The 17,638-nt window shown below is 44.6% G+C and overlaps 1 protein-coding gene across 1 annotated transcript in view; it reads left to right on the top strand.

The window, feature by feature from the left end:
* The window catches only part of nt5dc1 (5'-nucleotidase domain containing 1), a 60,561-nt gene that overhangs the window by 25,310 nt on the left and 17,613 nt on the right, over positions 1-17,638 (top strand). Inside the window, exons 7-8 of the mRNA XM_079360599.1 lie at positions 13,780-13,954; positions 16,035-16,132. Coding sequence (XP_079216725.1) covers positions 13,780-13,954; positions 16,035-16,132 — 273 coding nt within the window. The remainder of the gene's footprint in view (positions 1-13,779; positions 13,955-16,034; positions 16,133-17,638) is intronic.

Raw genomic sequence — 17,638 nt, 5'->3', positions numbered from 1 at the left:
CTGTATCTATATTATCTATATCTATGTTATCTTATCGGATAATCTTATCTAATCGATCTCTATTATGGTGATGATAAGCTGAATTGTAGGTGAGCAGTAAAACCTTTAAAAAATGATCAGCCAGCATCACAGCTTGTCAGTTAAAATATGAATCCCCCTTAAAAAAAATGGACCTTTTTTACGATTGACCTTTTTTATTTTAAATGTTGGATCATAAGGGACTTAACTTAAGTGAATCAGGCTCACAGTTAATAGATGAAAATAACTTCTTCTAGACATGATACGCTTTGATGTGACACAATAAGGTAGAAAAACAAAACCTGTTATGCAACAAGTCTCATGACTGAGAGAACAACCTCTCTGTTTACAGCCAGAAGTATCGTCTCAGACACACACACATCCTGTGCTGAGGCCCGGGACACTTCCTTTGAGCCTGGCACTCTTGGAAGAGAGGTCACTACAGTTCTTGTACGAGCATGTGCACACGTCATTATGGAGAAATTCCTGAAGGCTTCTGACTGAATCTGACTCAAAGAACTTGACATAGTGAAGTCTTGTCTGTCGTGTCCGATGTGCAGACGTGAACTTTACTGTGCATCCCTTTTCATTTTTATCTTTAGTCCACCTGTATTGTGAAGTCAACACGCTTCACGATCACATAAAGACATTTATGTGTTGTGTAACGACTTTATGTACAGAGGTAGCCGTTCTCAGGCTTGGTTAGTCCTGGACTAGAGTGGGAGGCTATCATGCAATCAACACCATACGGAGCAACTGGGTTCATAGAGTGCTCCCTTTATAGCGTGTCTCTACCGACTGCAGGCAGCAGGTCCTTTTACCAAGTCATTCAAACTGGACAAACTGTTCTAGGCTGACTTCACTCTGTTTCACATATGACGAGACATGACGGAGTCTGATGTTTTCTCTGTTTACATTTTGTGCTCAATATGTGTGTTCAGGAAGGCAACATTTACCTTCAGTCCTCCTATCTCTGCCCCTTGTCTCCGAGGACAGGGCTGCATGTAAACACCACAAATCCACAAGTGAGATTTAAATGCCACTTCTCCTCCGTGCGGGTCAGTGGGAACCTTTTCTTCCACCTATCAAATGATCTGTTTGCTTTTTGGGTCGCTTTGTCATTCTCTTACAGCTTTAGAACAAATGTCTATATGAGTTGAATGGTATTGGCGGGGATCAGGGTGGGGATGCACACTGTTATGTCTGACTTGATGTCATAGCTACGCCTGTGCTTTGATCTGGCTTATGTTTGCTCTCAGATAAGCATAGCCTCCGTTTTGCATGCACGCAACAGTAACAGTTTCAGCATGATTCTTACAATGTCTAATCAACAAACACTCCAGATTAAATGTTGTTACCACCGTCCCAGAACAGTCCTGAGCAACCATTTGAACTGTAAAAAGTCGTAGACGAGTCATGGTTTCTTTCCTATTTCTTTCTTTCTCATGGATGCAGCAAACTAAGCAAGTGAGTCCAGGAGTTTCTGTGTCTGGGAGCTATTTCCAGCTTCCCTTTGTGGATCCGGAGGCTTTCCCAAACCATCCTGCAGACAAACTCATTTCTGCCCCTGGTATCTATGATTTCATTCTCTGGTTACTGCCACAGGTTCATGACCAAGGTTGGTGGTTGGAGCCTTTCACTTCAGCTTCTTCTGAACCAGACAGATTGGCTACAACATGTGCATTACTGCTGGCTTTGCACAAACTTGTTTGTGGAACATTCAGTCTAAATCCACCCTCTCCAATTAAAAAAAAATCCATGTAGACTTCATAATCAAACTCCCATAAACCAACCCCCCCACTAGACCCAGCAAGGTGAGGATCAGGTCTACTGTTTCATAGCAGATCATGTTGGTGATTTGAGAGTATAATGAAAATCCAAAAAGCTGTTCAGTCCCTGTAACTAATATTAGTTTGAGTTACCTGTTTACTTCACTTAAACCTGAATTTGCATTGCTCAGATGGTGATAAGGGTGTTTGACCTCATAAAAATAAACCTATATCACTAACCAAAGCCCCGTTTCCACACAGTGGTCCGGTACGGATCGGTACAGTTTGGTACGGTTTCGTTTGGTGACGTCTGATCCCGTTTGTGTTTCCACAGCCACCCGTGCCCTATTTGGTAGGCAGCGTGTAACCAGATGTGATGTCAGCTTCGTAGCTTGACATCATAGCAGCTAATCGCTAACAGCTAACCCGCTAATAAATATAACAAAGGAGAAAAACGCTACACAAACAAAACCAACACTGGAGACATCCAACAGTTCATCTCCTCTGTTACTGTCATGTGACTCTTTATTACAAGAACTCAATCAAGCTTTGTTTCAGAGAAGGCTGTGTGCGGCGAGGAGAAATACACACGTAAACAATTGACTGTGTGTTACAGTCAATGGTTTAAACACGGCGGGTTGTGTTTGCCGCTGTAACGCAGGAAGTGACGATTCTTTCAACCAATCAACGGACTGCAGTGTTTAGCTCCACCTTTTCTGGTCGGATCGATATTCTTTGCACCCCAAACAGAAGGGTCCCAAAAAGTGGGAGAGTACGGGTCAATAATTTGAGGATGTGTCCCGGCTTTAGTCTATGGAAACGCCTCAAAACTGCGTGCCGAACCAAGACGACCCGAACTGAACTACTTGGTGGAAACGGGGCTTGAGGGTAAGTAGCTCCAAATTCAGTGAGTTGAAGTCATCCCTCCACTTCATCAGATGTCCAACAGTAACCCCAGTGTGCAGTGACCTGCTACGTCACACCAAGACACGTGGTCCATGGCAGGACCAAAACTGTATGGATGCGTTTGCATGGCTTTATTTTGGAAATCAAACCTTGGAACATTTTTTCCAATATTAATCGACCCCATGCAAGGAAGAAGAGAAATCTACAGATACGATAAAATCCATATAATAAAATAAGAACTACACCACTCTAATATGAATGGATAAAAATATTCAAGTTTTAGTGTGGAGAATGGCTTTGGTGCATGGATCCACTTAAAACAACCAAATGTTACTGCTGGGAAGTAGAAACTCCCCGCATGAAGTGTGGTGTGTAAGAGGACTCCCAGCATGCCCCTGCTGAGCCATTGTTTATGGAGATTGCACCTTGAGACGGGAGGATCAATCATCTCTGAAGTGCCATAAACGCCCCTATGATTAAGACAAACATGGCCGGACTTGCTCAAGTTTTTACACATTAGACTTGAAGCGTCTGCTTCAAACAAGAGGGGCAAACTGAAAGACATTTCAGCTGAAGGTTTTCACTTTGGGTGCTTAAGGTGTAGACGGGGCTGTACGGATTCATACTTTGAGATTTGATGCTTCTGAGATCAGGCCTTGATGTGTGAATCCTCACAGTTTTCCTAAGATAGCTCTGGCTAAATATAGATCTGGTTGGGTGTAATGACAGATTGCAGTGTCCCTCAGGTTTGCTCTGAGGGGAGAGTGACTGGCCGACTGGCGTCACTGTCCCCCACAGCGATCTGAGCACGGCTGTCCAAAAACCACTGTCCCATTGTTCTTTCTGTCAGGACAAGACAGAGTAGCTTTTTTTTTTTTTTTTTGAACATAGGAGGAAACATTTGGAAATTGTTTAGGCACAACTTGAAAACTGAACGTACGTCTGAATGACTTCTCCACAGAGCATGATTCATCTTTGAGTTTTGAGACTGAATTTAAAGGCCCGACCGATGTCACCATATCTTCATTAACTTGGGTTATTGTTCTCTACATGTATGTTCTGTAGAGTAAAAAGATTTTACCTTTATCTCTGACACAGGCCATGAAGGCATAGTGTAGATATGAAGAAATATATTACAGTGTAGGAATTCTGGTTGTGTAAATAGGGCTGAATGATCATTTGCACGGTGGAAGTAATAACTAGACACGTCAAACTTTGACCCCTTGTTTGACGGCCTCAACAGAACCTGGCATAGTGAAAACTTGAGTGTCAAAGAGGAGCGGTACGTCGGTTGTTTTGAAGTATTTTAGTCTATAAAAAAGAAGATGCCGGGAGCACTGGTGGCACAGTGGTTAGTGCGTGTGTCCCCATGTATGTAGGTTCACTGTCCAATGAAGAAGAAGATACTGCACAGAGTCAGGAGATAAGAAACTGATCAAAGCTGTATCTATTTTAATGCATCATGCAATATGAGAAATTATGCAATACCAGAAAGTCACATGTAGGAAAACCACTTTCAATCAGAATCCACTTCACAACCAAAGTTGTTTTTTTTTTTTTATAAATGGCATAAAGCGATCTTTTGCACAGTTTTGGGTCTGGGCCCTCAGTGACACTGAGCTCCAGGAGAGTGTGGTGTGGTGTTGACCTTGGGAAAAGAAAAAGAATAAAAGTCAAATGTTATTCTCCTTGTCACTTCACGATTCTCCTCCTCTGTGACGGACCGAAGGCGTAAAAAAAAACTGTGCACACTGAGGGACATGATGCAGCAATTTGCGGTTGTTCTGCTAAAAATGGAAAGTCCACAGACAAAATTGCCCGGCCTGTGTTTTCCACGTGGTTCCGACAGGTGCTGGAAAACACAGCTTGTCTCGTTGCCTTTCTTTAAGAGAAAACACTTGTGATTATAGCTTCCCTTTAGAGAACCTTTCTGTGGGCTGTTTATAGAAACACTTTGATGCTCATTAAGTGAACAAGGAGAATAAAGTGAGATGTATTTTTTTCAAATATATCACCAAGAGAACCATCAATCACAGGACTGAGCCCTGGATTGTGTCCCCTCAGCACGTTTTGGTGTGGCTGTTTGTGAAACGCTCCCGTGCACGGCTCTAATTTGCACTGCAACTGTTGATTTGTGTATCCTGTCAGGTCCCTTTGATGTGTGAGAGCGATGGAGCTGCTGCCGTTTCGCGGTCGTCCCTCTGACACTGGGCAGCTCTCCAGTAGTCCAGGCCCGGCGCCCAGCCTGCACGGCACAGTGCCCAGCCACAGGTCCGCGGCCCTCAGGGCACTCCAGCCCTACATTCACAGCCAGAGCCTGCAGAGGCACGTTTTACTCCACCGCACACACACGTTGTAGTAAAGTGGCACTGGCCGATGACCTGAGCAGATTTGAAATATGCTCGATTGATGCCACACTGAGGCTGAACAGATGACAGCTTCTTTTCCAAATGGGAACTTCTCATTAAAACGTTCGACTGAACACACATCAGGGCTGAGTAGCTCTACTCAAACCAAAACACTGTTGGAGCAAGATGTTTAAAGACCAACTTCTGCTTCCCTCTAATAACTTTTAGATGTGGTTGAGATAGCTCTTCTCATCAATCAATCAATCTGTATTTCAATAGCGCCAGTTCATAAGAAGTGTCATCTCAAGACACTTTACAAAGAGCAGGTAAAGGACCTTACTCTCTGTCTGTTAACATTACAAAAGAGCAGGTAAAGGACCTTACTTATTGCTAAATTACATCATAAGTCGTGTAGAGCTGCTAACGAAAGGAAGACTTCCTTAAACAGCTTGGTTGGGATTGGATCTCAAAGACAGGTTGACAGTTCAGATGCAGAAATATTTTGAGTTCTGAAAGGTTATTAGCAGGATTTGAAACTCTTTCTGCTGTCAGCCTGGCGACAGTGCTGAAGAGGTATCTGGGATTGTTTTTATTTTCTTCGATAAGAGACGAGTAATAGGCAGCGCGAGCGTGTCGTAGAGCTTTCATATATTTATTATGATTATAAAGAGATTCTTTCATTTTGGTGGAGCGCCACATTCTTTCAAATTTATGCGACGTTAGTTTAAGAGTAAGAGTTTCTGAGTTGTACCATGGAGCTGATCTCTGTCATTGACAACCTTCTGTTTTAGAGTAACTCTCAGTGAGTCCACTGCACTGTCCAGTGTTGGTTTTGTTTGTGTTGCGTTTTTCTCCTTTTTTGAATTTATTAGTTAGCTGTTAGCGGTTAGCTGCTATCATATGACGCTATTACGTAGCAGCTATCGTCATCCGGTTTACACGCCGCCTACCCAATAGGGCACGAGTGGCTGTGGAAACACAAACGGGATCGGGCTTAATCGAACCAAACCGTACCAAACTGTACCGATCCGTACCAGACTGCCGTGTGGAAATGGGGCTTTAAATTTAGCTGCAGCACGATCAGATCAACTTCGAGATAGCATTTTTTTTATTAAGAGGAGTTAATGCTGGTAAGAAGAAGTTAAACGTTACGAAGAAATGATCGGATATCAGAGAATTTTCTAGAATTGATTAACTTCAATGCCGTAAGCTAGAACAAGATCCAGGGTGTGGTTAAATCGATGAGTAGGTTTGTTTACACCCTGAGTGAAGCTAATAGAGTCCAATAGAGACATGAAAGCTGTGCTAAGACTGTCATTAACAACATCCACATGGATATTGAAATCACCTACAACAATTATTCTATCACTGCTAAGAACTATGTGTGATAGAAATTCTGCAGATTCAGATAGAAATTCTGAATATGGGCCAGGAGGGCGGTAAACTATAACAATTAGAACTGGCTGAAAAGTTCTAGAGACTGGATGTGAAAGACTGAGTGTAAGACTTTCAAAAGAGGTATAATTCAGCTTAGGTCAGGGTTAATAGCTGCTCCTCCACCACCTCGGCCAGTGTCTCGAGGTATATGAGTATTAAAATGACTGCGAGGGGTGGCTTCATTCAAAGTGACTTATTCATCCTGAGACAGCCAGGTTTCTGTTAAAGTAGATCAATCCCAGTCCCTCCAGGATTTCACAGACTTTTTGGGATTGTTGCGGCCTAAAATGCTTGATTTCGCGGCAGCTTTTCACAAAATTGCTGTGCTGTTAGCTGTTTTCAAATTTCGGCAGGAAGCAAAAATTGCAAAATAGTTGCGATTTTTTTTTTCATGTCAATCATTTTCTTGATGTGATTGAGTGATATTTTAACCTGAGCAGAGCGATTTACTTAGTGAAGCATATTCATCTGCCTCACTAACGTCTCCCTCTCTCATACGCACACACATACACACTGTCATTTTTGCGTGGCCGCGCCGAGCTCTTTCATCTTTTTAGAAACTTGACTTCACGTTAGCTCTTTTCAATATGTCTGATATTCCCTGTATTTTATATCTTCCTACAGATATTATCTTGTACACAGCTCCGTGTCTGCTGAGTTAGAAAACGATCTCAAATTAAACGTGCAGTAAAAAGTGACGGAGCAGTGTCAAATACACAGCGGCACTTTGTCAACAATCTGTTGTCATGGAGACAGGACGGACCTGCAGCGCTTCATGCTCACTCTCCTGAGTGCAGATGAACAGGAAGTGAGTTTGGTCCGTGGTCACTAAACTTTGGTGACGTATAGCTCGCTGTTTTTGCGGGGAAGACTCTGATTGGTGAAAATTAAAAAAAATATATTTTGATTGTTGAAATTTGCAGAAAAGTTGCGGTGATTGGACAAAATTCCGTGAATTGTTGCGATCGCAACATCGCGACTTCCTGGAGGAACTGCAATACGATTCTCTGATCTCAGATCATCGACTAAAAGAGATTTAGATGCTAAGGATGTACTGTTTAATAGTCCGCATTTAAAGGTCCCATATTCTTCTTGGTCTGCTTTTAGATGCTCTTTAGTGATTTCCATGTGTCTTGTTCATGTTTAGACAGCTATGTGAAAAAAGTCTGCGAAAACGCGACGTCTCCTACCTCCTCCTGTTAGCTGTAGCATTAGCCGCATGTAATGCTTCGTCCCTAGCCCTCGTCGTTGTAGCAAACACAAGCTCATGCTGCATCGCTCAAAGCAACGGTCTGCCTTCCCAAAAGTAAGAGGGGCGTAACTTTTTCAAGAACCGTGCCGAATGACTGACAAATTACAACAGGGCAGATCGGCCAACCAATCAGATCAGACTTGGCCCACGTGGGGACCCTGATCGTGGGGGATTCACAGCGATGCAAACACGCAGATGAGAGAGCCTGCATGGAGCGGCAGTACATCAAATCAAATCAAATCAAACTTTATTTATAAAGCGCTTTTCATACTTTTAAAAGTAGCACAAAGTGCTTTACATGTTAACATCACATTAAAATCACATTAAAATCATTCCCACCCTCCCCCCATCCCCCACGCATACAGACAGTATCACACTCACAGTCATGCTCACAGTCACCCCACGCTCCAACACACACACGCAGACCTACTCACATACACACACATGCACACACACCAGCATCAATGGTATGGACAGAAGGCTGAGTACGGATGAACCAGGTAAGTAAACGCCAAAGAGGAGCCGTCTGCATCGAGAGCGGCAGATCGGCCGCGGCCATCAGGGGCACCATCACAGGGTGCCCAGGGGAGGCGGGGCCGAGACCCCTGACCTCCACCCAGACACCGCAGGACGGCGCCCAGGCAGCCACAGCCCTCCACCGCTCCCGACACAGAGGGCTCCCTCGGAGGAAACACTGGCAAGAAACGTAAAATACATAAAACTTTAAAATGAGGCCAAACAATAGACTGAATAAAGCTAAAACCAATAGAATGATGGTAAGAGATAAGTAATATGCTAAAATCATAACAGATAAAATGAATAAATATTATTTAAAAGCTAGACTAAAAAGGTGGGTCTTGAGCCTGCTCTTAAAAATATGAGCGTTCTCTGCGGCCCTGAGGTCCTCCGGCAGGCTGTTCCAGAGGCGAGGGCCGTAAAAACTGAAGGATGCCTCGCCGTGGGTGTGTGTCCTGACTTTTGGGATGACTAAAAGACCTCTGCCGGAGGAGCGCAGGGACCGCGAAGGCTCATATGGTAAAAGCAATTCTGACAGATAAGAAGGCCCAAGACCATTAATACACTTAAAAACCATTAAAAGAACCTTAAAATCGATCCTGAAAGACACGGGGAGCCAATGCAGTGATTCTAAAACCGGAGTAATGTGAGCCCGCCCTCTGGTCTTCGTCAGGACACGAGCTGCTGAATTTTGTAAGAGTTGTAGGCATGAAATATTCTTTTTAGGAAGACCAGAGAGCAGGGCGTTACAGTAGTCGATACGACTGGTGATAAAAGCATGCATTAGCGTCTCCGTGTTGGCCCGAGAGAGAATGGGGCGGACTCTGGCTATGTTCTTTAAATGATAAAAACCTATTTTGGTGATGTTCTTGATGTGTGGAATAAAAGTCAGCTCAGAGTCTAAAATCACGCCCAGGTTTTTCACCTGTGTGGATGGATTAAAAGATAGTGCCTGTAATTTGGGTAAAAGTTTCTCTCTCTGAGCCTCAGGACCGAGGACTAAAACTTCAGTTTTGTCCTGGTTAAGCTGGAGAAAGTTATCTGCCATCCAGGATTTGATGTCTAAAATGCAGTTAAAAAGTGCATCCATTGGCCTTGTGTCATCAGGAGACATGGAGATGTACAACTGTGTATCATCTGCGTAGCTGTGAAAGCTGACTCCATGTCTCCTGATGACACTGCCTAGAGGTAGCATATACAAGTTAAAAAGCACTGGGCCTAAAATCGAACCCTGGGGCACACCACATGTGACTTTATGGACCTTAGAGGAGCAAGTATCTAGACTTACCATGAATGTCCTGTCTGTGAGATATGAGGTAAACCATTTGTGAACAGCACCGGACAGGCCGATGTGCTGCAAACGGGTTAAAAGGACAGTGTGATCTACTGTGTCGAAGGCGGCGCTCAGATCCAGTAGAATCAACACTGTCAGCTTCTGTGAATCATAATTTAATCTAAAATCATTTAAAATCTTTAAAAGGGCCGTCTCGGTGCTGTGGTTTACCCTAAAACCAGACTGAAATTTCTCCAGGACATTATGTGAGTTAATAAAATCATTCAACTGAATAAGAACAAGTTTTTCTAAAATTTTGCTTAAAAATGGTAAGTTAGATACTGGTCTAAAATTATTAAAATCATTAAAATCTAAATTGCTCTTCTTCAGCAGGGGCCTCACCACTGCCCTTTTAAAGGCAGCAGGAAAGACCCCCGTCTGAAGAGAGCAATTCATCATGTTTAAAAGCTCTTCTCTGAAGGATCCATAAAATAATTTAAAAAATGAGGTTGGGGTTGGATCTAAAAGACATGTGGTGGGCCTCACTGAGGAGAAAACTTTATCAAGAGTCTCAGCATTAACCAGGACAAAACTGTTCAGTGTTTCCTCCGGTGAAGACAGACACCCAGATGTGCTTAAAACCATATTACTTTGGGAGGATAAAATGTTACATCTGATAGTGTCAATCTTCCCCATGAAGTGGTCTGCAAACTCCTCACAAAGGGAGTCAGTGGCGTTAAAATGAGGTTTGTTAAAATCTGGATTGAGTAGATTGTCTATTGTTGAGAAGAGAATTTTGGTGTTATTTTTATGGTTATTGATAAGGTTTGAGAAATAATTATTGCGTGAGTTTCTTATTGCTTTATTGTATATTTTTTGAAAACATGAAAACAGACACTTTTTCCAAACATTAGTGATTGTGGACGTACTTTAGTAGACACATGAAATAGAAATACAAACCCCAAAGAGGGCAGAATATGGGACCTTTAATTATCTTGGGGTTTTTTCCAAAATCTTATTTTTAGTTTTAATTTAATCAGATTTTTATGATGTTCTCCTTTTATGTGTATATTACCGAAAAACATGGAAACGATGTAAAGTCTGGTCCGGGGATTAGCAGCAGCTAGTAGCTACAGTACCTAGCTACCTGGTACCCTCGTTCAGACGAGGCGGACTCTCCTCTTGTTTGCCGAGCTGATATCATAAGTCACGCCCCTGCTTGGTTTTTATTGGTCAGTAAGGGAGAATTGAAAGTGACGAGTACTGAACTATTGTAAAAGATTTAACTAGTTCTTCAACAGAGCGCTGCGGGCTCAGTGACAAACACACGGCTGAGGCTTTAGTTTTGCACCCCCCATACTTTCTGTGGACACGAGCCCTAAGGTGGAACCTTGATCCTTCTTATGCTAAAGCCTATTCAGACAGAGTATTGCTCCTCGTCTGTACTTGGGTGGTAGGTTTCAGGTCCCAGTAGAGTGAAAGTGCATGGACGAGGTCAGTTGTTGTTTATCCTCGGGTGTGGAGTGAGTGCGATATGGGAGTTTGCTGGCAGGGGAGCGTTCAGCTGACCTCCCTGGCTGTGGGTAATGAGGCAGGGTCCCAGAGGAGGAGCAGCCCCACAAACCGAGGGCCCAGCCTTGATGTGCTGACCTGCTTTTTCTGTTTGACTGCACGTGTAATGGTCTGTGGGAACAATTTAAACTTCTGAAGCGTTTGTTGAAAACCAGAGTCAGATGTTTACCTCGGGGACATTTTTCAAAGGTGTGAAATTCGGGCCCCTGATTGGAACATCAGCTTCAGCTTGTTTGTGTTTGTCGTCATCTTCTGGTTAAAAGGCTCCACTGCCCCCTGACAGGCAGCCGGCCTCTTACCTAAAGCAAGCCCTGGACTCCGCCACAAGAGGGCAGCATGTCTAAACTTTTCTAAGGAAGATTGAAATGAGCAGACTGAACACACGAGCTGAGTAAAGGGGCAAAGACGAAAGACTTTCAGGCCCCACACAGACCTCATAATTCAAACATTTGACCGCATCTTCTTCTTTTTTATGCCCATGAAAAGTGTTACTAAGACTCGCCTGCTCAATCTACAAGACTTCAGGTCTAGTTTATGAAGTTGTAGCTTGTTGTTGGTACCAGTGCTTTTGTCCAAAGGGAGGTGCGTCACAAGCAAGACTTAGACAGGAGAGAAAAACATCATCAATCATCTTGAAGTCTGAGCGGACAGAGGTGCCTGCTGGAAGTGCAAAGAGACAAAGAACGCTGTACAGAAGCTGAATATTACCATCAACATCTTCGATACAGGAGCGGCACCAGAGACTTATTTTATTTATTAGCTGGTGGAGATTTAGGATGCTGCTGCAACGCCATGACACACACACGAGTACCCGCTGCTATGTAGTGTATAGTGTGTAAGTTTACACAAACCACACATTCAGCTGATGGGACAGAGATGTATGTTCACAAGACCTGTGTAAACACACCTCAGTGTCATCACCTGTAGAAACCCGATCAGATCTATCAACACTTGAACTCTGCTAACAGTGCGCACCACTGCGCCCGGCTAACAGCAGGAAGTGCAGTACAGTAAAGTCACCTGTGTTGGTTTGAATGTTTTTAGTTTCCAATATGTGTGTTTATTTATGTATTTGATTGTAAATGATCGAACTCACACATTGAAAACTCTAAATGAACCTCAGTAATGGACAGAGGGGCCACACCACCACCGACCACCAGATGGCGCCAAAACCAAAACCGTGAAACAGAACAACAACAGTAGCAAGCACCATGGAGAGGGCCGTAACACTGAACCATAACTCAGAGTCAGTCAGTCGAGTAAACCAAGTGTGAAGGTGACACAGGTGAGCTGGCAGCCTTTACTGGCTCTGAAGGCTCGTTCATGCAGGTAACAGAGTCAGGGGGGATTTCACACAGGAGCAGGTCGACGAGGAGAGGGATTTTCATCACAGTCATCACACTCGTTAGTTTCCTCGTCTCGTCCACATGCTGCCCTGTTTTCCTTTTTTTTTTCTCCCCCTGATAGTCGAGCTGCCACTTCTCACTTATTACCCTCGGGGCGAATCACCTCCAGGCCGCGTCGTCTTCGCTTTGATTTGATTGCACGTGTCTCCGGGTGGAGCTCAAATTCATTATTAGATCGTGACATTTAGAAGTGATTGCACAGCAGAGGAGAGAGCGACGCTTGGTTTCAGTCCTGTCATTAGCAGACTAACCTCGTGTTCACCCGTGGATGTGCCAATCAGCATCGAGCACAGAAATGTTTCCTTCACGACTTTTAGATATCCACGAGAGTCTCTGAAAACACTAGGCCAAGAATTACATCCTGTAACAGAAAGGATTTGTGTAAAACAGATCAGAGCGCCGCCATATTTGTCTCTGAACAGCAGCTTGTAGAAGAGGGGCTCGTCATCTCAAGACTGTGTTGTGGAATTTTTCCCATTACCAAAGAGTGAAAATAAAGAGTGAGAAGATCTATTCAAAAAGGAACCCCAAGATCGATCTGGTCTCAATAAACATTTATACGAAGGCAGAATCAGCGTTCGAAGACCCCTCTCTCACACGGTGAGGAGAGAAAGAGGCCCTGAGAAAAGGCAAACATGAACACTTATACATTTCCATCACACTACACAGATCACTCCCCCATCACGCCACATAGAGCCACTGCCCACCTGGCAGGGCACAATCTATCCCCTAGTGTGAGAGAAGAGACTACATGACTATTTACCTTCTCCCAAGGCTGAGAAGGAGATGGAGTCCAGTGAGGAAGAGCCTGGGTGACTCTTCCCACGTCTGTCCAGGGTGAAGAAGGAGGTGGAAGACAAAAAATCCTTATATACTGTGCATGCAGTATAGTAAGACATTTCTGACACATTTTATATGACAGATTATATGAGACATTTGTACAGCACGAATAATATAGTGCACATAGTACACGTGAAGTAAAATTTTCCATAACAACTGTCAGACCCCGGATTTGAAATCTTGATGGGTCAAGACCAGCACGTCATCACTGTTTTTTTCTGTAATAGTTTTGGACTCAGTCTCTGTTCCTATTCTGGTTTTTGGAGCGCTCTGGTTTCGACTTGTTCGGTCTTGACTGCAACATTATTTATTACCAAGGAGAGAAATAAAAGCATGTGGCCTTGACTGTCTGCCTTGAAAAAAAAAAAAAGTTGTATAGTTTTTTTTGGGTTTGTGTATTATTTAGTGATTTTCACACTTGTTGTGTTTTGTTGTGGTGCAGAGGATGCAGGGACGTACTTCCCCAGTGTAAAGAGGGACCCGGGCCGGTACCTGCAGCCCTGCTCGGACTCGGTGAAGACCTGGCTGCGCAGCATGAAGAACGCTGGGAAGGTGCTGCTGCTCATCACCAGCTCCCACAGCGACTACTGCAGGCTCATCTGTGAACACATCCTGGGGTAAGACTGACGTCCACAGCGGCTTCACTTTTTAATCCTCATCATCGCACACACCTGATATTATCATACGATCAAAGACAACCACCCTGGCCTCTTCACACGGGGCGCGTGACTCTCAGCGCTCCCCCGACTTTAAAAAAACAAAAGAAGAAGAAGTTGATGACATGTTATTTATTTCCTTTCTTCGACTACAAATCATGACACGCCCCTTATTCAAAATCAGTCCACCGCCTTCAAAGTGTCCAGCTTCAAACAGAAAACACACAAGCTCGTTGATTTTAAAGTCATTTTAATTAGGCAGGGTCTTAAAAGGTACAACACGGGCGGGCTCCTTCCAACATTTCTGATCTTTTAACCCCTCACGGACGCCGTCTGGCAGAGCTCTGCTGGTCTTCTTCTGTCCGAGCCCTCAGACAGCCCGCCAGTCCATGCGTCCACTATCTATACTGCTTTTCCATTCTGGGTCATGGGGGGGGGGTGGAGCGAATCATAGCTGCCATTGATTGGGTGAGAGGCGAGTAAACCTCAGCAGCGTGTCATCGGACTGCGGGGGGAAGCTGAACTCAGAGAGGCTCCATCAGCTGCCTCCTTTCATCATGTCGTATTGTTCTTTCTTTCTCACCTTTAGTTCATTCTTTGTTTGTTTTTTTTGCACACGGTGAATCACTTTGTTAGCACTCGTGGTGTTATACTAATACCGTATTTTTATTGGTGCAGGTTTCCATTGAGTGAATAACTCCTCTGTGTGTGTGTGTGTGTGTGTGTGTGTGTGTGTGTGTGTGTGTGTGTGTGTGTGTGTGTGTGTGTGTGTGTGTGTGTGTGTGTGTGTGGTTTGGAGCTTGTTTTTGCAGCGTAAGCTCTGTTCCACACTCGATCAAACAGCAAACAGAGCCTTGAATAAACACGGTGAGCGTGCTGCTGCTGTGACACCATGAGCCCCTTTGTGTCGGCCACAAGGTGTCGTCATCTCACGAGGCGCCCGCCCTGAGAGGCGCTCTGCTTTTTCACTTTACAGACCCAGAGTCGACTGTTTAGCCTCTGAAGTCCAGCAGATGCAGAAAACAGGTCGAGGTCGAGCTGCCGGTTCGTCTCAGGGGGGACGTATGTGGCCTGACCCCCCCCTCATTTCCTGTTCAGCAGCAGCCTGGTCATTCCCGTTGTTCTCCCCGGGAGGGCAGTCACAGCTCCAGCTGTTTGTGCTCACAGTCATGTTCAAGTCGCTGGTTTACAAGGTCAGGGGAGTGAATTTATGTTGTGACAGAGACGAGAGGAAGTAAGTGCAGCTCCGTCTCTCAGGAGGACTGTTTGTCCTTTGTTCACTTTCATGATCCTTCCTGTCTCTCCTTTACCTCTAATATTGATGAAACAACACTTGGACACTTGTTTTCTGCAGAGGGTTCGAGGAGGCCACACAGCACCTCCCTCCTGGCAGGTAAAACGTGTTCCCGTGCCGAAGCGGCCGGAGGCCAAAGACACTGAGCTGTCAGAAGTAGCACAACAAGGTCAAAACAGGAGACGAGGCGTCCAGAGAGGCTGCTGCTGATGTTTGAATCTACCAAACCAATGTTCGACTGATATATTGAGAAACACTGATTGAAAAATACTCGAGATAAATGTCCGTCAAACGCACGGATAAGTCTGTCGCTCAGTCTGTAGTTACTTGTGTTGAAAACCAAGGGTTGTCGGTTCAAGTCCAGGTTGACAAGCCTGGAAAGTGTCTTCGTTGCACATGAACACTTTCATACGTCACTTTGATTGATTAACACGCTCCTATGTTTCCTGTTTACGCGGTCTGCTGTGTGTTCTCCTCCTCATGTAGAAGTTAGCATGGCTGTGCTTCTTTCTCATGCTGTACAGATACAAACACTCGTTTTCCATAGGTCTCCATGGAGACCTCTTCTCATGCTCACGATCTGTCGTGGGAGTGTTATGTGTTTACTCTCTACGTGTTTCCCATCACGTGGGCACATGGTTGACTTTTCTGTAAATCTGAGCGTTTGGATGCAGTCCAGGCATTGTCCCTCACTCAGCAAGCAGGCGCCGACCTCACAGGTTAATGTTGTTGTTTTTTCTGTTACAGGAAGGATTACGAAGAGCTGTTTGATATCATCATCACAAATGCCCTGAAGCCTGGTTTCTTCTCCTTGGTGCCCCAGCAGAGGCCCTTCAGGACCCTCGGTAAGTACCGGGCTGCTGCTCACACTCTCCGCTGCACTGAACGCAAATGAAACACGCATGTTACGAGTCAGGCTGGATTCAGGGCTTAATCGTGTTTTTAAATCACATTAAACACGTATTTTGTCCCTTTAGGGGCACCGTAGCTAAGCCCCTCCAGTGTCTCTCTCTCCCGCCTTCGCTCGATGTCAGCGTTTGTATTTGACTGTAGATTAAGGCTGAACGGTTCAGTACTGAGCTCATCGTGTTCTGCTCAGGTTCACAGAGAATCAGCCGTCAGAGGCAGCTCTGCCACAAACACGCTCAGAAAAATGCTCTTCACTGATTGGTCGTGCAGAATCAAAACCCCCCCCTAACCTGTTGATGAACACTATTAAACTCCCCCCACCCCCCTTTAAGCCCTGTGTTGGCCCCCTGATTGCCTCCGGGTGTTTCTCACCTTTCTTCCACGTCAAACAGTGCCACAGTGTGGACTTAAAGCAGAAGTGACTCGGAGCTGCTGGGACTCGTCTCAGATCTCCACTGGTGACCGTTTCTCAAACTAACATCCTAAAAATCTAAATCCAAACTGGGTGCATCTTTAAAGGTTTCTGTACTGTCGTAGAGTGATAAACTTGACTCCCAGATATCTGGCTGCTGCTTTGTCCCCTTGACGCCTGTTGTCGCAAATTTGCATCAAACCACTTCCGCTCCAAATGCAGCCCAAACAGCGTCCTTATTACTCCACTGCCGGTTGATGCACTTTCAATACAAACCTAGGAACCTTTAGCAAGCATGAGTTTGTCATAGGACCAGTCAGAGACAGAACTACATCTGTTTGATGTGCTTTGTTTGTGCTATTTTTATGTAATATCTATTTATGTGCTGTTTTCAAATAAATGTTCTCAACTTAATTTAGCATCGACTTGAAAGCAGAAACACATTATAAAAATGTTTTAATACTTGGAGACAAATTCAGACGTCAAGGGGTTAACAAGGCCGCCAGGCCTGGTTTAGAGTCATATACTGATATTACCATACCAGGTCATATTACAAGAGTATTATGGTCTGTTTATATACAGTTCTCTATAAACAGTGATTCACTAGTTTTATTTTAGCATTCTATTTGAAGGAGTCCGTCCAGCTTACACATCTGTTAGTCGTGTTAGAGAGATAAACATCAGCTGCCAACATTTCATTGGCTCAGGCCCTCCTCATGAGCGGTGCACAGATCAGTGCTCACCTTATCGCCCACATCTGATCCTGGAGGCTCACGGCGAAGGTGTGTGCTGGCAGGGCCGGCCGGGCTGGAATGCTCCCCTCATCTGGGCCGTCTTCCTGCCAGCAGTAACACTGGGGATGCATTATGTGTGAAGACAGGATGATCCACTCGCTGAAACATTCTCTTCTCGCCTCGGCCTCGCTCTTCTTCCTCATAGATCTGCCACGCTGGCAGAAAGAAACATCAGCATCTGCTCTTCCTCCACCAACACACACTTGACACTCCCTTGAATCTCCCTCGGGATCAAT

This window comes from Symphodus melops (assembly GCF_947650265.1).
Source record: "Symphodus melops genome assembly, chromosome: 1".
Taxonomy (NCBI): Eukaryota; Metazoa; Chordata; class Actinopteri; order Labriformes; family Labridae; genus Symphodus; species Symphodus melops.
Note: the sequence above shows the minus strand (reverse complement) of the source record. Positions and strands in the feature narration are given on the sequence as shown.